At 40.1% G+C, this 26,284-nt stretch overlaps 1 protein-coding gene across 1 annotated transcript in view; it reads right to left on the bottom strand.

Annotated features, from left to right (window-relative positions):
- cdon (cell adhesion associated, oncogene regulated) overlaps nucleotides 1-22,836 on the bottom strand; it is a 39,373-nt gene extending 16,537 nt beyond the window's left edge. Inside the window, exons 1-7 of the mRNA XM_052582494.1 lie at nucleotides 22,406-22,836; nucleotides 4,993-5,132; nucleotides 4,536-4,814; nucleotides 3,671-3,817; nucleotides 3,431-3,574; nucleotides 2,926-3,216; nucleotides 2,235-2,504 (exon numbers count right to left, since the gene is read on the bottom strand). Coding sequence (XP_052438454.1) covers nucleotides 2,235-2,504; nucleotides 2,926-3,216; nucleotides 3,431-3,574; nucleotides 3,671-3,817; nucleotides 4,536-4,814; nucleotides 4,993-5,065 — 1,204 coding nt within the window. The 5' untranslated portion in view covers nucleotides 5,066-5,132; nucleotides 22,406-22,836. The remainder of the gene's footprint in view (nucleotides 1-2,234; nucleotides 2,505-2,925; nucleotides 3,217-3,430; nucleotides 3,575-3,670; nucleotides 3,818-4,535; nucleotides 4,815-4,992; nucleotides 5,133-22,405) is intronic.
- Nucleotides 22,837-26,284: the final 3,448 nt, after the last annotated feature.

The following is a 26,284-nucleotide window of genomic DNA, read 5'->3' as shown; positions in this document are numbered from 1 at the left end:
AGAATGGTCCACTTGGGAATCTGTGCTTATGACACTGGCTTGGCAGCGGATCATCTGAGCAGAAAGTTTATGAACTTGGATTTAGTGAAAGGCAACAAACTCATTTAGATTTGGATTCCTTGTTATGTGCGAATAGCTGTTCACTGTGCATGTTGTATACAGTTGTATACATTCAGAGTAAGCGTCAGATAGCAATTGAGTAATCCTAGCTTAACAGCTGAAGAGCAGTTGTAGGAGAGGTGAGGTTTGTTGCTGGTTCTTAAGGTCTCTCATTCGTAGTTGTTGGATGTGTGGCACTGGTTTACCTTACAAAACAAACAGCCCCAGAGTCAGTAACTCTAGAGCTCAAACTGGGCCCGACGCCAGCCGCCACACATTCCACCCTTTGGCCATTAAAATACCAGAGCGAATCAGAGCCCTTCACCAGCTCACAAACCCACCTTCCAATCATGTCCTGTTTGAGCCATAGGGCAAACCATGAATGCTTTATGAGAAAGCCACGGTCTTACACCTGGTATCTGAAATGAATGAAGTGTACTAATCTTTTATATTTTTGACTACACTGAAAAGTGACTCCAGGTCCACCTTTAAAGAAAGCCTGTGGGCCTGTCCCAATACCAACACTTGCGTGCACACATCTGGAATTGCACAAGACTGTCCCAGATCTGAAAAATGCCAGACCTCAGTGCCCTCAACACACACTATTAAGTCCACATCATCTCTAAAACCACTTAGGAACATTATTTAAGGCTAAGTTTAATGTAATCTATCATTAAAGTTAAGGAACTCACCTGCCATAAGAATTCCAGAAACACTCTACATACAGTGCAAGTTACATACAGTTTGGTAGCAAAACGTAACCTTTTCTTGGTGCAGAGATTGGTATGTGTATTTTGTAAAATGTTTGCAAATGTTACTGTCTTCATGCTTACTTGGCACATTTCTGGGCCGAGTGTTTATACAAGTAGACAAGTGGTCAAGGGCACAGACTGCAAGTGTGGGTACTAGTGGGACTGACATAATGTTGTTTTTAAGGGATAGTTTACCCAAAAATGAAAAATTCTGTCATTAATTACTCATCCTACTTGTCATTCGAAACCCGTAAGACCTTTGTTCATCGTCACAAGACAAATTAAGATATTTTTGATGAAATCCAAGAGCTTTGTCCCTGCATAGACAGCTTTGCAACTATCACGTTCAAGGCCCAGAGAGGAAGTAAGGACATCGTTAAAATAGTTCATGTGATATCGGTAGTTCAACCCTAATGTTATGAAGCTACGAAAAATTTTCATTTTTGGGTTAATTATCCCTTTAACTGTTCTGTCACCCACAAGACAATTTGATGTATAATTCATTTCCATTGCACAAACAGTACTGGAGCCTCATACATTGGTTACGGGTACTTAAACCATCTGGCTTAAAAAAAATAAAAAAAATAAAAACTCAGACTTTGCGTCAAGACTTTTTATGGTGTCTAGGTCAGTATCCTCAACTAAATCTAAAGCATTAAATCTACAACTTGTTTTCACACGCCCAGAGCTGATTAGGTCTAACGCCGTTTCTTCTTTTTCCAGCAGCCTACGGATCACGCATCTATCTCAATTCTTGCCGTTAAACATAAACAACTCTACTTTTACAATGACCTGCATTTTATCAGTGCGAAGTAAATCACTCTTGTAGCCGAGCCAGGAAAAAAGCGATACGAGCCAACATTTGGAAAAGACCTCCGTCATGTTTTATCTATTCTAAAGTCCGCATATCTCTAAGCTTATCAATCATGTTTGGAGACACAGTGCAAGGCTGAGGAATAGCCTCAGAGGAGGGCAGGGGAGGGTTGTGTGTGTGAGAGAGATGTGTAATAAATGTAATAAATATAGGGCTAGTTGTGTGTGATGTTGACAGCAGGGTGGTCTGGTACTCGTCATAACCTTGTGCAGTTACTCCTTACATTCCGCTTTCCAAGAGCTTATCCCAAACAGCACACACAAAGCTCACTCTCACAGCCTTCTCATTACCAGCCAAATACACCCACCCCAACTCCTCCTTTTCCAGCCAAACTCCAGCTAAACTCTCTGCCCTGCTGGAAGAATATACCGTCCCAACACACTGTACGGAAAACCTGTATCTATGGCTAATTCTACTACCTTTTAAAGATTATCCAGGGTGTTGTTGGTAGTTGCCAGGCTTTTATTAAGGTGATCTGGATGATAGTGTGCACTGAAGCATCGTCTTACCTGATTGGACACTGAGTTTTCCCACTGATTGTGCAGAGCTAATTCCGTTGTCAAACAGGCACTGGTAGATTCCTTGATCTTGGTCCATTACTGAAGAGATGTGAAGGGAGGGGCCAGCAATTTGAAGGCGGGGTGAAGTAGCAAGAGGGGCGGAGTTGAGGAACCATGTGATGTTTGGGGTTGGACTACCATTGGCAGCACAGGTAAATCTCACGGAGGAGCCCTCTGTCACAGCCTGATCTGACAAACCTTGCAGGATGCTTACTTGTGCTGTAAAGAGTGGAGGTGCTGGAGTTAATATACACAAAGAAATTATACAACTATTCTTCATAAACTACTAATTATGTGTTCCTTTCTACATTTTTTATGGGATATTCCTACTGAATATTTCCAACATCGTTGTTAGGAAGTATGCATAAAAAACAAAAATGGTAATGCTAGCATCTGTTGAGGTTATAATGTTTCCAAGTTGGACATCTTGTGCCATTTTACTGCATATTTCCTATATATGAAGATTGGAAATTCTGAATTTCACAGCTGAATGAGACAGAATAATTCAGACCCTTCATGCAAGGAACAGTACCCAGTGCTTCCATACAAAAGCTGTTGAGATTGAAGAGAACCTGAACTAAATAAATTAAGCGGTCCCAAACCTTGGTAACATAAAGGGATATTAATGTAAATTCCTTACCAAGCACATTCACAGTGTAGTTGACACTGACCACAGCTCCATGATCAGTCAGAACAGAGCAGCAATAATGTCCTCCATCACTCAGCTGAACATCATTCAACACCAGGTTGCTTTGCAACAACATCCATTTGGAGCTCAAGGAAAGCTCCACTCCATCTTTAATCCATTTGACCTTTGAAGAACGACTTCCTGATACGACACACTCAAGCGTCAGAGATCCAGATTGGTCCACTGTAAGATTGCGAGAGGAGATGGGATAGATGATCCTTACAGGTGAAGGATCTTCTGAATCTACATGAAGAGAAAGCGTTCAATCATATTATTCCTTCATTCAGAAATATAAATATTTTAAATAAAAGTATACACCCATTATCTAACAGAAAAAACATCTCAGAATATACAGCAGCTGATTTTATAGCAAAACTTATACAGAATGAACTTCATGTGAAGTGCAACTCAAATCTTTGTGGTACCTAGAAAAACGAATAGAGTTCGCTCAACCAACCTCTGACTATGAGTTTAGTGCCATGAGCCTCTACTTGAGTCTCTCGGGTTAAAGGGTTATAAGCACCACACTTATACATGCCCTGATGTTCTGAAGACACTGAGACAATCTGAAGGGTCCCGGAAGGCAGGATTAAATACTCGTCTGAAAAACAGACAAAAGAAACAATATCTCAAAGTGTTCAACTGTATATTAATGTGTTTCTGGAGGGTTTAGCATTTGAAGCTGTCTTGTCTGTACCTGTTGACTGTTCCAGCCATTTCCCCCGTATCCGGAAACGTGGGAGAGCAGGTGGGTTGCTGCGAGGAAGTGGGCATTCGATAAAAGCAGTTTCGCCCTTGTTTACAGTAAATGTCCTCCGATGGGTCTCGGCAAACCTCTCAATATCTGAATGAAGAAATCAAAAGAGCATTCAAACGCATCCAAGCAACAGATGTAAAGTAACTTTTATCATGACCAAGTAATGATTTTCAGTTGAAGAAAGAAGCTGTGTAGTGATATGAGAGAAACTGAACTAGAACAGCTAGTTTCATAACTGGCTACCTTTGACAATAGTCAATTATATAGTTTAGCGATCATTCTACAAAATATCTGACCAATGAATGTGGCATCTGACTGATCAGTATCAAACATTTATGAGAGCTGTGCAATAAACTGGTATACTCATTGCATCACAAAGACCTTCTGTCAAAGAGGTGTTTATATTGGATCGTGAGTGGCAGAGAACATGTGCTTTCCACTGAATAATGCAGTCTTATCTGCAACCCTGATCAGGCCCTGGGTCGGCCGCCGGGGGGTTTGCGTCCGCTAGGGCGCCCTTCCCGGCATCAGCTCTCAGTACGACACAGGAAGGCCCCAGGCTCATTAAGGATACTGCTGAAGAGGTGTCTGGATAAGTGCCAGACTGAAAAGAAAGAACCATTTCCTTCCCCTCCAACAGTCATCAACGGTTGGCCGTTCTAACAGTGTTAATGGCTCGAGAAATCCGCCTTCTGATACTTCCTGTCTTTCTTATCCAGCGACCTCTTTGAAGTGCAGTCTTGTAAGAGTGTTGTTCTTAAAGTGTATTTGCCAGCATACTATGCCTGTGATCAAGTGTGCCTACCTGCAATGCGAACTCGTGCATGCCGGCTGATGATGGAGCCTGTCTCGGACTGTGCCAAGCACTGGTAGGAGCCTGTGAGAGCTGATTGGAGAGATGACAGAGAAAGGGACCCTGGACTAAGTTCCACTCCAGACTGGTGGCTAGGGTCTAGTGGTTGACCCTGAAAAAGCCAGCTGATTCTGGCAGTGGCTGGATGCGCTGTGCAACGCAGGTGGACCGCACTACCCTGCTTCTGTACCACAGAGAGAGGCTCCACACGAAAAGAGAGAGACAGGACAGCTAAAGGAGAGAGACATTGGGATAAAAGAAAAGAAATAGATCAACAGGCCATAATATGTAAATATTCCTCCAACAGCTTGCTGAGATGATGTTTAATGTCACTTCTCAATTAGCATTTCAGTTGCAATGGCTTGACACAGGTGTGTGCTAATGTTTTAAATGCTAGTGTGTTACTAACAAGGGCAGTTGAGGAGCAGGGTTTGGCAGATGCACAGCACAGCAGACAATAATCTCAGGCCACTGTCCTCCATGACGCTGTTTCACCTCTGTGCACTAACCTGGGGCCTCACACACACCCCCTCCACACACACTGCACACCTGGAACACATACAAAAGAAATATTGGGCAATACAATATTTGAAAAGACTGAACATGATCAATGACAGTTTAACATGGTTTATGCAACAGTTATAACAACAAAGGGTGTTACCAGCAAAACATAAAATATGAACACTTTGCCAAATATTTTGTGTTGATTATAGATGAAAAATACACAATTCTTCATAATTCTGTAAAGTGTACTTAAATACAGTTGCATTTGTCAAAGCACGAACAGAAAGTATGATCAAAATAGATTTAGTGGATCACTAGTTGGTTGATATGGTGCGTCTCTCCAACACTTTGGTCCAAAGATATGGTTTATTTCACTCCTTTAAAGCTGCAGTAGGTAACTTTTGTAAAAATATATTTTTTACATATTTGTTAAACCTGTCATTATGTCCTGACAGTAGAATATGAGACAGATAATCTGTGAAAAAATCAAGCTCCTCTGGTTCCTCCCAGTGCTCCTATTGCCATTTGCAGAAATCCATCGCTCCCGATAAGAAACAACCAATCAGAGCTGCGGTCCGTAACTTTATTTGTGTTCAAAATGTAGAAAAATGTATATAATAAGCGAGTACACCATGAATCCATTTTCCAAACCGTGTTTATAGCTTGTCCTGAATCACTAGGGTGCACCTATAATAAGTGTTTATATTCGGACTATTTTAGATTGCTTCGGGGGTACCGCGGCGGAGTAACCCAGTACCTTTGTGATTCTTCAAAGACATAAACAGAGAGAAGTAGTTCCGGCTATGATGTCCTTCCGCAAGACGCAAGCAGTTCTGTTTATTAACCGCTAGAGCGTAAAAAATTACCGACTGCAGTTTTAATGCAAGTTTGTAGGAATTTTGAGCTCATATTATTATTGTTTAATTATAAAACACACATACAAACCACTTTGAAAGGTCACAGCACACTTCCCCTCAAAAAGCAGATAGCACTGTTTTCATCTTCTATCTATAGCTGGTCAAGGAGTTCAGCTTGTGGGAGTTACAAAACTTAACATTTCCCAGTTAATCCTAAACAACACTTTCAATAACCTTTATGACACATTCCCTTACACACGCCTTGATCTCGTACAGCCTTCCCCCAAAGAGAAATTTCCTTCTGCTGATCTACGACCCATTCCCACAGAGCGCTTCTCCAGTGAAACAGAAATTCCTGAACTTCTACGCCCTCTCACCCACCCTCAACCTACAATCCTTCTCCCTTGCTCTCTTTTGCCTCTTCATTTCTACCCATCTCCGATGCACGAAACTGCATTTGAAGAGTCTGCTTGTGGTCTACTCTTAATATCACTATCCTGTCACAGTGCATTGCTTTCTCACAGACTCACTGTAGCCTGAAGAGCCTCCACATGGCTTTCACACACTCACACACAGTCTCAAACGCCCTAAAAGAAAGACCAGGGGAGCGCCCAAAGGATGAGACACGGAAAAGAGTGAAAGGATCGTAATTAGGAGCATTCCTCTTTGCTTTTGAACCCATCCCTCCCCTAGCGCCAGTCCTCTGTATCTGGGCTGCGTTAATCCGGAGGGCCTTTGATCACAGGCTCCTGGTCTGTGAGTCTAGTTTGGGCCAGGGGGTGGCGGACAATGGCCGCCCAGCTGTGATATTCACCCAACATCAGCCCAAAGGACAGGCCACTCGACTGGGTCAAATTAAAGAGGTTATGTCTGGGTGAGACCACTAAAGCTGAACAGGTCTGTGACAGGACACACACGCTCAAATTTACTCGCATTCAAGCTTACTAAATACTTCTCTTATTTCGCTTATTCCTTTTAAATGTTTTTCTTGAGCAGTGCTTGCTTTAATAAGCGGCATTATTAGATAAAATGTCTTATAGCGTATTAAAAACCTGACAGCTGACTTAATTAATGGACAATAAAATAAGCAAAAAGAAAAATCCCATTACACTGAAGCACAAATTAGAGTTATACTGTATCTTGGATCCAAAGTCAGGAGAGGGCTTTTTGGTCAACCACCTAACAACTATTCAAAACACCCTAGTATCCACCAAAATAATGCCCTCTTGGCAACTATAGGCCCTTTCACACCACGGGAACCTTTTCATAGTAACAGAACTAATTGTGGAACTACCCACTTTTTGGCATTTTCACACCGCCCGAACTGGTTGCAATTTTAGCACCGGACTAGCTTTTTACAGAACCAAATTAGCTCCTACTCCAGCGCAGGGTCTAACCAGCACAGCTGATACTAAACGTGCCGCGCTTAGACATTGATTGGCCAAACGCATACCAAAACGCCCTCACCCACCATGATTTAAAACGCAGTGTAAACATACTGTAAACATTGTGTCAACTTATTTCGTATGGAGAACGTATGGAGAACAGCGACAGATAGACAGACGCTGAAGTGGTGGCACTTGTAGCAAATGTAGCACTGCCAGTTGTCGTTGGTGATTCTAAGTCCTCCTCTACTTTCTTTCAATCTCTTTACGTTTACGTCGACATTCCATGTTCAATATTGAGTTACCCGCGAGACACAACAAAAACACAGCTCCGATTCACAGCATCTTCCATCCTCCTATTGTTAACTTTGTTCCTCTTTGTTTCCATTGTTGAACGCCACAAAAACGACGTCGCTGTCAACCGGCACTTCCTAGTACACACTGCCGGTGCGAATGCAACCCTTTAAATGGTACTGGGAAATAGTTTGCGCAAAATCATCCCAGTACTTTAGTACTGTACATTTAGTTCTGGAACTAAAGCGGTGCGAAAGGCCCTCATAACATTGTGCTGAAACAAAAGCATATTAACAACTATGCTGCAACTTTCCACAACACCTTTGGACGAATGCTGGACTTAAAAATCAAGTTAATAGTAGGGCTGTGCAATTAATCGTCCTACGTAAAGCCAGGTTCACACACTACATCTGTGGTGCATATTTTTTCAGAGCCCATGTTAACGGATCAGAGAGTACACACTGCACACGGTAACAAATGCGAAAGATGTGAACAAAAAAGAAATCGCGATAGGTTTTTTTAGTCCATATCGCAACAGCCATAGTTGCATTCTGAAAGAATATATTATCCCATTATTCATTTTAGCTGCAGTGAAACCTTCAAACACTCTTCGCAAGAATCAAACATGCACATACATACAAAGCATCTCCCCCGCCCCCTGCGGGACCAGTAAGAGGAAGACGAAGTAGGAAACACAGGAAATAATAAACTCTCCCAGTCTCCTGCTAACGCCCCCTCTAAACCAAATGTCAAGGGTCACCGGAGAGCAGAAAGTCAGCGGGTGTCTGGCAGTTGTGGCCCCGCCCCTTGGGGTCACCCCAAAAAAAACAAGGTGATTAAAGGATCTGCACTTGGCAAGCACAAAATAAAGCAAAGCAGATGGGCGTTTAATAAATCTGAACAAAGGTTATTATAGTTTTGCTTTTTTTAATTAGTTTTTATTTTAATATCGTTTTCAATTTTGCTTTAAATTTAAGTTTAGTTTTAGTTAGTTTTATGAATGGTTTTGTTAGTTTTAGTTTAGTTTTTATTTTGCAAACACATTTCTATTCAGTTTTTATTTTATTTACTTTCAGTTATAGTTTCAGTAATTATAGTTTAGCAGCTAACAGAACACTTCCAGTGTAGACCAAAGAAAGCAAAGCAAGACATTTATTTTCAGCAAAATGTAATGTTTGCACAGATTACAGTTAACTCTTGATAAAAATAACAAGGGTTTGAGATGCAAAAAAGAACCAAACAAATGCACCTTAAATTTACATAATACATGATGAACATGCATATGAACAAACATACATATTAAAGACTAAATCTTTTTGAGTTTCTGTGTATGTGTTGAATGTTTTATTCAGCGTGACAATGCATTTGCTTTTTCCTGTTTCGGAATAAAATGAGAAATAGTTCCAAACAGGGCTCTGTCGTTTCCTACCCCCTGCCATCATTCATGTCTGTCGTATTCATCAGTTAACTGGTGTTGCTGTCAGCCTCAGCTAACCTCACATGCATAAAGCGCCATCGACAGATTATACAGCCTGTTTGGTTTTAAACTAAACTACGTCAGATTTTCAGCCACAGGATGAGAGCTTATTAATAACAAAAACGAATACTTTATTTTTGATAATTATTATTTTATTTCAGTTCGTTTTTCAATAACTGTTGCTAGTTTAATTTAATTTTAGTTTTTTATTTATTATGGATTTTACATTTTATTTCAGTTAAAAAAAAATTTCTAACTGATTGTTTGTCTTATTTTTTTGTTTTCATTTACGAAAATAACCTTGACCTGCACACTTTTAAAAACATTTCATAGAAACTTTACCAAGATTAGTCAAACTCAGCAGATCTGGCTATAAACAAGTGTGTGTGCATGGTTCATCAGTCCATGGATTCTAAGGGTAACGTGTCTTGTCCACGAGTCCCAACAAGCCCTCTGCAGTGCCCCATGCCATCAGTGGAAACAATCTTCTCACTCCCAGAATAATAATATATAATTACAACAATAACAACAGCCTTGAATGAAAAACTGGCAAAGATTGGCAACATCGCCCCATGTGTACATAGATGGCGATGTTTGTACCCTTGGAGGGGTGGGTATAACCCTGGATATCTGGTGTGAGGAGTGACGCTGCGCCTCTTCCTATCTCTGCAACAGATCTGGCATGACGAGGAAACACAAGCATCATTCCTGTGTTTTATCTCTTTGCCTTTCTTTTGACATCCGCCTGTATGTACTAGGCTCAGGGCAGACAGACACTTTGTAGGATATCTGCTGTCCTCCATCAGAGAGAGAGAGAGAGAGACAGGCAGCTACTACTACATGCAGGCAAGAGAGACAGCAGGGAATTGGAGCAGTCTAGAGCCTTCAATAACAGAGATATAAGTATAGAGAGAGAGGGACAGAGCGGGTAGCGGAGTGCTGAGACATGTCTGATAGTAGAAGGGAAGGGAAGTCCCCTATGCCTACTGAAGATCTCCATCATATAGGCCACATCAAAAGAGAAGATTAAGGACAAAGAGAAAACAGTGCAGAAGGAAGCAAGGGTTTAACAAACAGTGAGAATTACAAACATTAACTTGACAGCACCTCTATTTATGTAACATCACTGTACTACTAATGACTCAAACAAGAATGCTTGCTAATAAAGCTATGGAACTATCGGCTATCCAATCCTTGGTAGAAGAACCTGCTTAAAAGTATGAAACAGCTTTGACCAACAAGAATCATGATCAATCTACAATCAAGAGATAGATTTGGCTGAATTTCCTAGGAAATCAATTAACAAAAACATTAACGGACATGAAATTTTATTGTTAGCTTCATGTTTAGCTCGATTACACACTTTAATTAAAATTAAGGGTATTGGTCATGTTGCACAGCTGATGTCCAAAGTTTTCCTTATAAAAAGATCAGCCTAGACTAGGGTTGTGATGGTGAGGAAATTTTCCCATGGTGAGGAAATTTTCCCACCAGTTAATCAACGCGTTACAACACCGGTAATACCGATATCACCGTGGGGGCGGGGCGTTCATTCTTTTCCTCGCTTTTACTTTTCATATAGTTCGTTAGAATTTTCCCTCTTTTCCTCGCTTTAATTCGCTTAAAAACACAGTGTGCATTTTACTTTCACTTCTGAATTAGCGGCAGTTCGGCGTCAATTGCTTGAATGCAACAACAAAATACAACATCCAACTCACTTGTATATAAAACATATAACTTTTATTAACAAAACAAATAAAAATACACCATGCTATAGGGAAGGCTATGCCTAATATAAAATAACAAATAACATACATAAAGTTTAGGTATACAAATAAGCTAAGTAAACATGTATAGTATATAAACAAATAAATAAAAGAAACATAGAATGTTTATTAGCAAAACGAGTAAGAAAGCTTGGAGACATGGCATAAACATTGATGTCAAATAAACCAATTAAATAAGAAACAAATGTTTAAAAAAATGTTTAAAAAAACTTCCAAAATCACCTTAGATAAATGGCAAAAGTCAACAGGCTTTTCAAAATCCAAAATACTGCCAAACAGGTGCTTTTGTATTTCATTTCAAAACGAAATAATCCGCCATCTTATCTGTCTCAACTCACTCTTTTTGTCAGTCAGCTGTCCTCACGTGATAAATTAAATCTGATCTGTGATGCGACTGTCGTTCGGCACACTGCACTGAGCAGCCACGTTCAGTTTTTAATTGTAGTGTCTGTTCTTTTACTCAACTAGAATGATTTTTATTACTATAAAAATTCTAAATGACGGTGGGGGTCGGTGCCACGGTGGGCAAGTGATGTAAACCGGTGTTGTGGCATAACAACGGTATCACTGTCAGCACCGTCTATCGTGGCAAGCCTAGCTTAGACTAGCCTGAATTTCCATGTTGGTTGTGGCTGGTAGGCTTCTGACCTATTCCTGTGGGAAAGAGCATGCTGTTCTCCAGCAAACTCTAGACCAAAGTATTAGCTTAAGCTAGTTGTAAAGCATGGTGGGGGAGCTAGTTGCACTGCAGCATCCCAAAACAAAACATACTCTGGTCATCAGAGGTATTTTGTTTACAGGGATGGATCTTTGGCTAGCATGCTACTCCAGAGTCTCCAAAAGTTTCAGAAGACTTCACCTGCAAGCCTCTCTCTATTCTGTTATTACATTTACAAGCTTGATTAAGGATTTTCTCAAGCCAGAAGAGAAGATACACACACACTGAGTGTTTTTCTGAGAGGCTTCCAAAGAGCCTGATCAAACAGCAGTCCAACAAACCCACAGGCAGTTGATGATCATAAATCTAACCTTATCAGTTGTCAAGAGTAAAAACTGTTTTTCCTTTCTGTTTTCTCTCTGGAATGAGGGAGCAAGACCAGGGTCATACCTGAGATCCTGCCAAAGTGCGGGGAAGGAAGACAAGACTCCTCAGGAAGTCTAAGAACATCCATCCTCAAAAAATTCTATATTCTGCAAGATAATTCTGCAAGACTCTTCCAGGCATTAATTAATGTGCAGAACAGAGTATCCACACTGAAAATAAAAGTGTCTCTGATACCCTCATATCTTTATATGACACATAGCTTTTGCAATAACATTCTGCTGGAATGCTGGGACAATCTTGCAGAAAGATGGATGCAGTGTAAGCAGAAAAGAACACAGGATGACAGCAAGGAAAATAAACAGTCTGGCAAGCCCCTAGGTGTGTGTGCAAAGGGGGCGGGAAGTGGCACCTGCAGTCATATAAAAAAAAGTGTGAACAAGAATGAGTCTTTCTCTGCAAGTAGTGCTTGAAGTTTCATCTGCCCCCTGCCCAGATACCTGTCAAATTGAGTAAACATGAACAAAAGACCCCACAGGGCTCTAGAAGAACAGGTCACAACTGGTACAAAAGTAGAGGCCTGAACTTAAATGGATAAGAAACAAATAAACCTAGCAGTAAAATATCCACAAAATGGATCTTATTAAACAAACAAATGAGTCATATGGCTATGGTTATTAGGCAATGGATAAAATAAGGACACACTAAGAAGCAGAAACATGAGGGGCACCAGAAGGAGGAGACTGAAAAACATACTACAGAAGACAGTGGGTTAACGGTTTGTAAGAGGAGAAGAAGAGTGAGTGAATATCTTTTCTGATAGTCTGATCTGACCCTATGTGGTAAGGTTGATCTTCCTGCTGTATTCTGAACCTGTCCACACTCGCCCCCCACAAACCCTGACAGAGGAGCCGCTCTCCAAAAGAAAAAAAGAAAAGAAAAAGAAAAATATGACAAAATAAGAGAGGTGGCGTAAGTAAGTGAGATAAAACAAAAAAACTGATGCAGGAAGAACAGGAGATAGGAGAGTGAGAGGAAGGGAGTGACAGTAAGGAAAAAAAGGGATTCATCGGGAGGTGAATACTTGCCAAACTTCAGCTCATTTCCCAAGATAATGCCCGACAGACAAACTTGTACTGTGTGAACCTTGCTTGTAATCCTTCCAGTCAACTGACAGTACAATGTCTTGACTTGGTGCAATCAGAGAGACCTGGCAAGCAAAACAGGTCAGGAAAGGGAGAAAGTCTAAGAGACTTCAAAAGGGGGTGGGAACCAAGGCCTAGTATGGAAGACCCAAGTTCGGCTATAACAGGCTACTACTGGTCCAAGTGGCAGGAATGAGGGCAGCTCCGGGCCATGCAGATGGGACTAATGAATGGAAATACTGGGCCTCTGAACTGAGCAGTGATTAAAGGGAGCAGACATTATTAAAAAGAGAGAGAGGGGAAGACAAACAGGAGAGAGAGAGAGAGAGAGAGAGAGAGAGAAAGAGAGAGTCAGAGACATTTGTAAGTTAGTAAGCATTAAAAAGGGAGCATTTGCTCTTTTTTTAATCTATGAGCAGAGATGGAAATCAAACTACAATTAGGCAGCACTCATCAGCATCCAGAAGGCTCAAAAGAAAGGGCAAACGGAGGATAACCTTCAAATGCTCTCTTTAGTGAAAGAGTGGGTGAGAGTATGTATGTGTGTGAAGAGGCATTACATTAGGAGTTTGATGCTACTTCCCCGGACCAGCCTCCCCCAGTCTCTGTTGACAGGAAATTGTATCAGAGTCTACACAGCGCAGGCAGCACTGATTTGAGATGCTTGTTGGGAAACGGGGCACAGCCTGGACAACCATGGAGTGGTTAACAGTGAAAGGAAAGATGGGAGGGGAGGAGAGAAGACAGGAATGAGAACAGAGGCCCCAGGGATCAGACAGTCACCTCTTACAAAGCACTGTTTACCAAGAACACACACATCTCTTTACCACCTCTCTCCTCCTGGGGGGATTCTCAGCAGAAACAACCCGGTCTACCTCCGCCTCCTTACCATGAGTGCCAGGCCTCAGACCAGGGAGACAGTGCTAATTCCTGCCCCAGGCAGTTTGGCCTTAGTCACAAACACTCCACACACAGATCGCCCGGTGAGACGGGGTGGGAGGGAGACCCTTAGCCCCTGTACAGTACAGAAGAACCCTCTTAATTGGAGTTTGTTGTTTGCCTGGGAATAGGAGGAGGTGGCGTGGAAGGGGACGTGGTGACATAGGAGGGGTGCAGAGGTAAGAGGGCCGTTTCCCAAGGTTTTCAACAACAGGGATTAGGCAGAGAACTGAAACTCAATAGGGTTGTCTCGGACACTGGAAATGGATCTCAGGGTATCCCGCCGCACAAGGCCGAAGCCAAAACTGCATAAAAGCAACATGCATAACTAACAACACCCACGGTATTGTAGGAGCCACAGAATATTCTTCCAGATGAGTTCACAGCTAATCAGAACCCTCGAGGGGACGTTTGCACACAGGAAGGGTACTTCTAATGGAGAGGAGGAATGTTACAGATAGGAGAGACAGCGGTCTGTCTGCCCAGAGGGTGTGCTGAGAGACAAAGTTGATAGGTAGGCTATGCCAAGAGTGTCTGATTCATCAGCCAAACGGGAGAATGAGAATGAGTGTGTATGTGAGGTTGTTAGAGTCAGCAGAGCATTGGATGACTTCTCCGGTAGATGCTAAGCACTCAAATTCCAAAAGCTTTGACTTGACAAAACAGTAACATGTCAGAGCCGTGGCCTAGTTATATGAACATGTTCCAGAATCATCAAGCTGTGGTGCTCATGTAAGAAATGCTGGTTTTAATCTTGACTGTGCCGCTTTCCGTCTAGATGCTCTTGCAAATTTAAAGACAAGAGTCCAGTTTTTGAAAGGATGATCGCTGCAGAAAAGTTGGAGGCAGCTAGTGGTTTTCCTATCTCTGCTTCAGCTCAGATTCAGTCCTCCCTCGCTCTCCTGGATTCCATCACCTCTCCATCACCATGGCAGTAAGCTGGACATACAGCTACACAACAGGTCCTGCTCAATGCCCCACCGATAGGTCTTTGGCCTCCGACCAAAAGCACTCACAGGGCAGGGACATATATTTGAAGTTGTGATTCAAAGCATGTACCAAACAAAAACAAGATGACAGCAGGATTTGAAATCCTTCCTCACTAGCAAATATTGAAGACCAGGGACATCACTCTAACATTCATGCTGGCCAAAGACTAACTAGATATGACTACAAATTCAATCAAGAAAAGAAATGTAAAGATAAAAATGATCAACATTCATTGTGAATTGAATTTGACTAGTTTAAGGGTATAATGCTGTGCCTTTTCAAAAATGACAAATTAACCTCATAGAACAAAAACAAACAAGATGTAAGAGGCTGTGAAGGCTGAATTATACTTTCTGAGTGTGTTGAAAACCCCCCAAAACATAAGGCCAACTCTCTGCCTTGTATGTACAAGCTTGAGGGCTCTGAAATAAATATCCACTCCAAACATTGCCTCTGACTGAATCTATTTAGGTTGTCTAAATGTTTATCTGTCTTGTCTTGTAGCCCTCTGCAAGCCAAGAGGTCATGTTTTCCAGTGCTTCCAAAATAACAAAACAAATTGTGTGGTGTGAGTTCAACAAATGTGCTTGTCCTGAATTGCTATCGCTGGCTGTCAGATACTTGAACTATCGATCATATTCAGGCTTCAGCTGTTCTCTTATCCTGATGGTGAGCATATTTCAGCCAGTGGCATCAGACGGTGCGAAAACCAACATTACCTTTACAAAATGTCAACATAATAATAATGATAATACAACTTGAACTCACTACATTTGCAGTATACTTTCCCACCATTTGGGAAGCTTATAAAAGGCCTCATTCAGAGCACCAATGGACGAGGTTTTACAGACACGGACCAGGAAGCCTGTTTGTCTGAGAATAATAAATATTTTGCATCTCCCATCCTGTATCTCAATCTAATCTGGGTTGTTTTAAAGGGATGGGTCAGAGGTGTAACAATGCATGGCTTTCTTTGGGCTCACCCCTGTAATTAATTCCTGTTTCCTCAAGCAGTTGAAAAAGACTCTATAAATGACCTTTTAACTTTGTTCCCCAGAGGGGCTGCCTCTTCCCGCGTTGCGAGGCTCAAAATGGCACTTATTACCACAGGCCTCACAGTAGTACCCACAGTGCCTCAGGCTCTGATCCACCAGTTATGCAGCCCTTCCAAACAAACAGTCTGTTTGTCAGGAGCATGGGGAGAGCCAGCCGTGGTTGCTTTTTCCTTAATATAGTCCTGCTGATCTGTTGCCTGGCTTGGGCACTGGGCTACAGAGAAAACCCATGTCAGATGTCGCTTATGGGCAGCAGTGTTTGAAATAGAACGCTGTGGTATAGCTGGGCTTGTGCTAAAGTTAAAAAAAAAGAAAGAAAAAGGATAGAAGGAAGCGTTCTGGCTGCTCTCAAGGCTGGATCTGGTGAAGAAGGGGCAGTTCAGGAAGTCTCAGAGAAATGAATCTTGAAAACAGGAAGGTGCTGAGGATGGAGAAAACCCTTCCTAAATTCTGCACAGGGTCAGGGCTCCCCAGTCTTTTTATAAATGCGGGAACAATCAGTAATGTGTAATACAGTTCAGAAGTTCACCCCAGACATTACAGTCTATTGGGTTTATTTGACCAACAACAGCTAAGTGTGCTTAATTCCATAAAGTTGTTATAAACCTGTCTGATTTTTTTCTTCTAAACACGAAAGCAGAATTTTGAAGGATGTTGATAACTAAACGGATGCTGGTCCCCATTAATGTCCATAGTTTTATTTAGTTAAATACAATGGAATTCAATGGGGACCAGCAACTTGTTTGAAACAATTTGAGGGTGAGTATATGAATACAGAATTTTAATTTTTTGGGTAAATTATCCCTTTAAATGACAACACCCATCACAAGAGTAAACTTCATGTACTATTGTGCTTTTTTAATTTACATACAGGAGTCAAAATACATCTTTAATGCACTAAAAGCTAGACTAATGGAATTGATGGCACCCAGCGTTAACTTTCCGTGCTCCTGATAAAATCTGTAATTCTTTTAGTTCTGTCCTTGCAGTCCCACAAAAGGATAATGACAAAGCTGGAGATGAAAATATTTTGATATCTGGCTCTTAGGTGATCCAAAAGCATAGCTTTTCTGTGCAGTATGCCAATTAATTTTGCACAAAAACCAGGGAGTAGATTTTAAGGATGTGTCTACATTTTCTGTTTAACTCTAAGGATATTAAAAGTATGATGGGCAATGAATCATTAAATATTAATTCTTATTGTTGCCTCAGATCAGTGGGAGACGACCTTGGCGTCTAGTGAATTCCTTTGTGATAGGATCATCTTTTTACAGCCAAATTTGCTACAATCTGTTGAGCTAGAAACAAAACCTGTGCGATATACCATTCACGTGATGTACATAAATGCTGGACGGTATCCATCACCAATACCAGGGCCCTAAATCACAGCAAAGCTTTGGCTGCCAGCAGTGATCCATCTCCGATTCCTACACCCCTCCAGAAGGACGACGGCTGTCAGCTAACCCAAACTAATGAGACCTGGGCTTCAGGGATTAAAGGCAATTATTCCGGGTGGTGGACCAACTCAGTATCACAGTAGTTATGGTATATGTAATGTACCATCATCAAATCTTCCACCTCCATGAAATCCTTTATACTGGTCGAAATCAGACATCATGGTCCCAATTAAAAATAACCTCAAATTTGTTCGGTGGTCGCTCTAATCAGAATGGGACCGATTATGTATGCAGTGTGACGGTATGCTTGCCACACCGCATGACCATATCTGTCCGGTCTGCATGGAATGAAAGTAAGGCAATTTATTGAATATCCACCATATATTTCACAATGTATTTTGGCTGCAAATATTAAAATATATTTAAAATATATAAATTTATTTAGAAATATTTTCCAGCCCTATATGAAACTTAATTTCTTCATCTCGCTATTTACGGCCAATGGTTAATCTTGGAATGGTGCAGAGAGCAAAGATCATAGCCCCGAGCTAAATAAACCTTCAAACCACACAGCCCTACAAAATCACTTTCATCCCTCCCTCCCTAGGGCGGGGGTAAAAAGAAAGCTGCCTAACATCTGTTGGGCAACAGAGGCAGGGCAGAGGATGACTCCCTAAATACACCAACTTTCTCTCTTTCGTTTAAGTCTCCCACGCCTAAACGCCTGGACTGCCGCTCAAAGCTACTCAAACACATTCATCACTCACTTTTAATGTGCATTTACATTCTATCCTGCCCGCAGCCCAAATATAAACAGATGGAATTAAAAAAAAACATAAAACTTTGTCTGAATTGCTCAATCCACTTTAATGAAACTTTGCCCGTCTTTTTTGCCCCAGACTGATCCCTCTCAATTAGCACAGTCCTAACTACTAATACAGGGCTTTTGCTCGCCCGTGTATTGATCTAAAGCAGTGTTTCAAACCCACCAAGTGCGACAAACTACGACAGACCACCAGAATGACTGGAAAGGCCATCACTGGGTCCGAACCATTACACATGCTTACATTCAAATTGGCCACTTAGCATACCTTTTCAACAGCCCCATGTGTTTATCATTACCCAGAACCCTCTAAACGGCCAAACATTATTCTAGCGCTGTAAATAGAACTGCAGCGTTTAGCTACAGTCTGTACTGGATAACCGATGCCCTGCTAATGATTTATAAATGCTCGTAATTAGCGAAGGGACACCGATGGGTCATGACTTTACAAACACAAAATGTCATCAAGTCATTTAATTAGGAAACCAAGAGGGCTTGATCACAAACGTGCAAAGACACAAAATGGGGAAGCAATTGAAGAAAAGTACTTCTTGGTCCAACTTATCTAGAAAGATAAATGCTAAGTTGCACAAAAAAGAGTGATCTCAGAAACCATTGCAATCATTTGACTGAAGGATAGGAATGAACGGGAAATGCTGGCTTGTCCCCCTCCAACACTTGTCAAAACTGAGCGTGGGTTCTCTGACGGTGCCCACCTGTGGCCCAAAGCCTCAATAAAAAATATTCAGGGTGATGTTTTCTGGAACGTCAACTCCAGCAGATTCTAAGTGCAGCCCCTATGTAAGAAAAGTCTGTTTGAAACAGTGGAAGCATACGGGCATCATTACTAGTAGCAGACAGAAAATGGAGATCCCATCCAAGATGTGGAAGCTTAATAAAGTAAATGATCAAAGCTAGTGGAGGAAGGACTTTCTTTTTCATCCTTCTCTTTTTAAGCTGTATATATAGGGATGGTGAAACATCAACATTAAAGTATAAAGTATAATCGTATAAATTTCCTACAAGCTACACAAAATGTAGCTTCCGAAAATTCAAACTACTAAATTTAAAGTGGTTAAACACTGTAACACTAGCTATGGTAGAAGTTACTAAAGAAAAGTAGGTAATTACACAGATTTTTTTCACAGCTGTATTTTTCTGGTAACAAAACTACAATAGATTTGTATTTAGAGTAACAGCATTTAAATTAACAGACACATTTACACTAATGGACCAAAGATATTTAAAAAAAAAAAGCTTTAAAATGCAGGAATTCAAATTGAAAAGGTACAATTCCATTACCATCTGAACAAACTGATTCCCCAGAATAAATAAATTTCTGCTGCTATTTATATGAGGTTTAATTATTGTTAATTATCACTCGATTTTAAAGCTATGTGTGCAATTCAAAATAAAATCAAAACATTCTTGTAGCATTTTTTTGTCACTCTACAACACTACTCTTTGGAAAAGCTGTGAGAGACATCCTGAACTGCACAGTAACAAACCAAAAATACAGCCAGAACAACAAAACTGAAACCTTCACCACTGCGATATATTAAAAAACCCAAAGCAATCTGTATACATACACACCATATATTTGCAGTTTAGATTTGTGGTTATGAAATCTAAACATTGTTTTATCTCTAACCAGAGGGACAGGAAACGATTTCGACAGCTCCAACTGTGCAAAGTGAGATTTTGTTGTGTAGTGATTATGATGAGATGACACGCGTATGTTCAATCCATCAGCACAGTTGTCTTTCTCCCCATATTTTATTCTGACAAGATCGTCTGAAGAATGAGAGACAGGGAAAGCCATCAGGTGAAAGAGAACCAGTCGGATTATACGCGACCGAGCTCAACATTCCTGCCCGGACAAAACTAAAGACTTGATGATAAAAGTTCACTCCGCTGTCCTACAGTCTCTTATCCTCTGTCTACGCCTTTCACACGTCCCATAAAATACCACAGCGTAACTGCATAGCAATTTTCAGCTAAATGCATGGGGTTGTAAAAAGCTGTGAATGTAGCAAAAATGAAAATGAAAAGAAGTCAGTCTTACATTCATTCATTCATTCCACTTGCTTTTCCTGGAAAGCACTTCTTAAAACTTTTATTGTGCTGGTATCTGGAGATCTCTCGGTCTCTTTCTCTCCCGAGCAGAGTGCATGAGGGCTTTGTTACCCAGCAGTCATGTTGTCCTAACCTCTCTGATCACACAAAAGACACTCACATGCCACATGTAGGCATCCATTTACGCCTCTTTAGAAGCAGAACCTCAAAAGAGTCCTTACGCCCACAGGAGAAACAATACATAGAAGCAAATCTCTATCTACTGCCGGAATCATAAACATCAATATGCAAATAATTTTTTTTTTTTTTTTTTTATCACATACAAAGGCATATGCATTTATATAGATGCAAGATCAACCTTTCAAATACAAAACGTATAATCTATTCTGAAGTACACCGTGACTATAATGAGATATTTAATATGAATTTGGGTTGGTTTAAACTCTACAGAGAGTTTTACCTTTCAGCTAAGAGGGTTTTATACAAAGACATGTTTCCTTTAATTTGAATCAAATGATGAGAATCTTCTCAAAGGGCTTTCAAAACCATATTTGAATCGGTTCACACATATACTTTCCCCTTAAAATATGACTAATTCTGGCACAGCCTGTTGCATCTTCACAAGTCGAACCTATATTTTAATCCACAACAAATAAAAATGTTTCCAAACGCTTTTAAACATTTTATCTGTAAACACTGAAACTGAACTGGTCATCAGATCAACTACCGTACATATGTTATGTTCTTTAATATGCAACTCTTAAATAACCCAATCTGTGGATTATCTATTCTGTGAAAAGTTTTTATTTCATTGATCTTCAATCTAGTGCTTTTTTATTTTCCAGAACAAAAAAAACCCAATGGATTCTGTCTCACAGGTATCTCATTTCAAAGAGTTTGGGGTCTGACTAATACATACTGTGGGGTTTGTTTTCATCAATAGCTATCATCAAACTGCAACATTAGTAAAGAAATGACCATTGTTGCATGCATTTACATACAAAAACATATATTTAACAGCCAAAACTTTCCTATGAGAGACCCCAGAGCTCACGACCAGACTAACAATCCTAACACAACACGCGTCACAGAGAACAAACTCGTCCAATTGTTTAATGTTTTTATATTTACTGAGATAACTCTATAAGCGCCCCAAGGTCAACAGGAACATCGTGTTGTGTTTATACAGTTACAGTTATGATTAAAATCACTGTCAGAAAAAAAAACTAAGAAAAAAACTAAAGTCACCTTAAACTCAAGGAAAACTGAAATGGTTTCATTCATGGGAATGTTTTTTACGCTTGCCACTTTTACACTGGAACAGTTTGAACAGTCTGACTCTAGATAGTTTGTTTCAACACACTTCACACTCAGGGAAAAGGAGTGTTCGTGCATTCCGACACAAAATCTTTTACGCTTAGATTTTGTAAACTTGTATTTGCACTTTGTTTCATAATCACATCATAATCACATCATGTTTAAAACTTTTAACCCTCATTCAAAATAATTATTTGTTGTTTTGTTTACATAGGTTGTTTCTACATCCTTTACAATTCTGCATTTACTTTGTACTTGGATATTTTGTTTCCAGTCTTTAAAATTTGTTTCTACACTCCTCACACTTTTGTATATACGCCCTTTTACACTCAAATAGTTTGTTTTAAGTCTTGAAATTTGATTTCTATGATTTAAACTTTATTTCTAGACTCTTTACATTTGGGGGAAAGAACTGTATATGTTTGCACAAACAAACCTTTTTCACTTGGCACATTACATCTATACATTAGGTTTTGACATCTGGACAGTTTACAGTCGAGCTTCTAGTAAAACCTTCTGCACGCTTTAGTCAGAAGTCGCGCATTCCCGAACAAAACAAAAGTACATTTTAACACTTGGCAATTTAAAATTTCTCCTCATGTATGATGTCTGCAGTGCAGACAGCTGCCTCTCGTCAAGGAAAGAAGGAAAAAAGGAATACACATGAACTTTTCACACTGTTAACACTTTTCAGCGGAAGAGGCTCGTCCGCGGCGGTGGGTGAAGCTTCTTACCTTTTCCAGGAGGACACACTAGCAGTGAAACACATTCTCTTGATGGCAGATCCGCACGGGGCCCTCCATTAGACGCGGGCGCAAAGAGCAAAACAACGGGGGGAAAAAATAGAAAAGATACGCCGTTTCACTCGCTTTCTGTCCCAGACGTACAGGCGCGTGCACGCCGCGGAGTGAAAGTACGTACTCAAACCTTCAGATCCCGGGGAAGTTCGTAGTAAGTGAACCCTACTCGTCTAACTGTTTACCTTCAGTCCTCTCTTTTCCCTGCACACGTTCACTCTCTCTACTACTAGTGTCTTTTCTACACACACGGAGAGAGAGAGGGGATCATATTGCTCAGCAGCTCGTCAGAGCAGGAATGTTCCAGCCCTACAGCAGCAGCAGGGCAGAGCTTCAGTGTGCAGGGGGTTGCCCTTCTGCCGCTGTGTGTGTGTGTGTGTGTGCTTAATGAATATTTCCAACATACCAGCCTGCACCCCACAACCCCAATCATCCAAAGCCTGAATTAGTTTCTAACTGGAATAAAAAAAAAATAATAATAATAAAAAAAATTACATTTAGTTCAGTAATATTTGGTTATTTTATTTTAATATAATATACAAAAAAAGTATAATTTAAAGATTTAATGGAAGTAGTGTTTCATTTATTTATATTATTTAACTACTTGAGTTAACATGAACTATCAACGAATTATTTTAAGAGCATTTATTAACATTTATTAATGTTAATACAATATTTAATAATATATTTAATATAAATATAATATTTAAATATAATATAATATAGAATATTTTATAATATTTAATTTTTAAATTTTTTTTAATTTAATTACAATTTTTAATTTAATGTAATTTTATTTTATTTTATTTAGCCTACCTATGCATTTTTAAAATCTATCTATCTATCTAGCTATCTGACTATCTATCTATGTATCTATCTATGTATCTATCTATCTATCTATTTTTTGTTATTACTTATTTACTTTTCAGCCTACCCGTCTGCAATTTTTAATTGAACTGAGAATTTTGGAATTTAAATTGTGATACAGTTTTTCACATAATTGTGATAAATAATAAACTGCAATAAGTGTAACTTTTAACTAGAAAAGTGTGTTTGGCCTTGTATGGAAGTTTAAAACAAATTTAAATTTTAGATTAGAATAGACCTTACAGACATGAACAGCAAGAAACATTTGCACAAGTATCCAAATTAAAACATGAAACACTGCTCGCAAATAGGCCTGTTTATCTCGTCACACATAAATTTTTTTTAAAAATCTAATTTAATTATTTTTTTTTTTCTCCATTGCTCTAAACCTGTGAAAAGTCCACTTTAACCAAGCATCACTGAGACAGATGTTGGTGCAGTGGCAGGTGGTGTCCTTGTTTGCATGCCTCCGTGATCCTCAGCAATGCAGGAGTTTTCAGGAAGAATGTGATATATTTGTGGAGAGCACATTCCTCAGTCATTCACAGACAAGGACAGTTAGAAAAAAACTTTTGCATTTGCTTTTGTAGCGCCTGTTAAAACGAGATTGTTTGTGCCTTGTTTGAGTAGCTGCATTCTATGGGTCATTTTGGGCTCTGGACTGTTGGTTGGATGTAGCTTGTGTTTTTTGGCTGGGACTATTTCCTCAGCACTTTGTGTGATGGGGAGTGTGTGAGGAGAGGTTCAGGTGTGGGAGGAATGGCTGGCTGGTTAATGTGTGTGTGTGTGTGTGTACTGGGTTCTTGAGTTTGTGTGTGAAGCAGTCATCTGTTCTGTGTATAGGCATGTGTAAATAACATAATCATCTTTGCACATGTGATCATTGGACAAGACCAGTGACGGGACGGCCCACCCGGACCGGTGGACAGCAGGTGTTTCTGACAGCCCATTCCGGTGGAAGGTGTGATTCAACTTCTCCAAAGTCTGCAGAGAATCATGCTGTTTGTGGTCTCAGCCAAGCCGAAGAGCCTATAGATTCCTGACACCAGAGAGAGAGAGCTGTTGGAGCGTAGAGGCCCTCTTATCTGACAACTGCTGCTTTCTATTCTGCTTGAGCGGATCTGGACATGCCAACATGCCCTCACTGCCCCGCTTTTCTCCCTTTTGATTTTTATGTGAAACAGATTTACAGCTGTTATCAATACTGAAATATTGTGAAATAAGCGTATTTTTTAAAACCTTTAATGGCGGTTGCATCACTGTTGTTAATGCTCATATCTATGGTTAGTTATTGAACATGTATTATACTTGGCATGTAACTCGTCCCATGCTGTGAGGGTTGAGTGTTATCTGTAGGGACGGCCAGATCAATCCTCACATAGGAATTATCATTTCAAAAGTTTTTTATTATTATTATTATACTAGAGATTTATTTTTTCCATTAACATAAATGTTATTGCACTTTTTAAACTTTGAAATTTAAAAAGAACTTTGTATGCAGAATGCTGCATTCAGGAAAAAAACAATGTTAAATAAACTCAAGAAGAAATGTGGAGAAAAGTAAAAAGTTTGGAATAATTCAAATGTAAATATATACATAGTATTTTCTTTTCTTTTTTTTAAGTAGAAGTCTTTTATGCTTAGCAAGACTGTATTTATTTTATTGATAATACAGTAAAGACAGTAATATTGAGAAACATTTATTACATTTTTAAAAATAACTTGTATTGAAGTATATTTTAAAATGTAATTTATGTAAAGCCATATTTCTAGCATCAGTACTCTAGTTTTCTCAGTTTCATGATCCTTCAGTAATCATGATGATATGGTGCTCTAAAAGCATTTCTTATTATTATCAGTATTGAAAACAGTTATTCTGCTTCATATTTTTGTGGAAACCATGATCCATGACTGTACAGAAGTTTGGGGACAGAAAGAAAGAAAGAAGTTAATACTTTTATTCAGCATTAAATTGATCAAAAGTGATAGTAAAGACATTAAAAATGTTTAGTGAGCATAAGAAACTTCTTTTAAAACCATTCAAAAAGCTTAATTATTCCACAAATGTAATGGGTAGTTCTACATTTGATGGTCATGTTCTATGATTGATCATTATAAATGGAAAACAAAATGGGCATAATACCCATTTTATCACCATAAATCACTAAAATGTTCCATTCTACACAGGTCTTGGTACAGTAAGCAATAATGCTAAAAGCTATAGAACGCCATAGGGGTCCCAAAGCAACACTCACACCAAAAACTTTGTTTAAAATATCTCAAATATCACACAATGTGGTCCTACACCCATTTTTGAACTTTTTCCCCGACCATATTACTGGCCTTTGCCCCAACAGTCCCATTCCTCTCATCTCTCTGCACCTCAGCACAGAGCTTTCGCCTTCTTGAATGGGATTTTGTCATGGAGAAAAGCTCAGTCCAAGCTAAGAGCAGCAGGCTGTCTGTGTGCCCGGCGCTGGATATAAAGGCCTCTGTATTGGGCTGCATGAATTCAACAGGTCCTGGAATGAAATCAACGGTGTTCACATGAACCAGACTCCAGGAGAGGAGGTGTAGACCTCTCCGCACACAGGTCATGTATGTAACATCTCTCTGTTCAGCCCAGAGATCTTTCTCACTCTAGTTCATTACCTCTGTTTTACCTTTTTGCTTTGCACTGGTGGGAGTGTGTGTGTGTGTGTGCACGTGAGAAGGAGAGAGCTACTGCGTGGCGGGTTCAGAGGCGTGGAGGGGGGGGGGGGGAGGGGGGGTTTGAGGGGAATAATTTGACACAGTCTCATGTGAAAGGCCAGAAAGCGGGCAGCCCACAGGGAGCAGGGGTCTTCATACAAAAGAGTTGGGAGGGGGTCAGACACAGCACTGAGAGAGTTAGAGCGGCCGGAGCCATGCTGGGAAGTGAAGCGGCTACATAGATTCCTCCCTGGCCCT

This window comes from Carassius gibelio, chromosome B18, assembly GCF_023724105.1.
Source record: "Carassius gibelio isolate Cgi1373 ecotype wild population from Czech Republic chromosome B18, carGib1.2-hapl.c, whole genome shotgun sequence".
NCBI classification, from domain to species: Eukaryota; Metazoa; Chordata; class Actinopteri; order Cypriniformes; family Cyprinidae; genus Carassius; species Carassius gibelio.
This window is presented reverse-complemented; position numbering and strand designations above follow the sequence as displayed.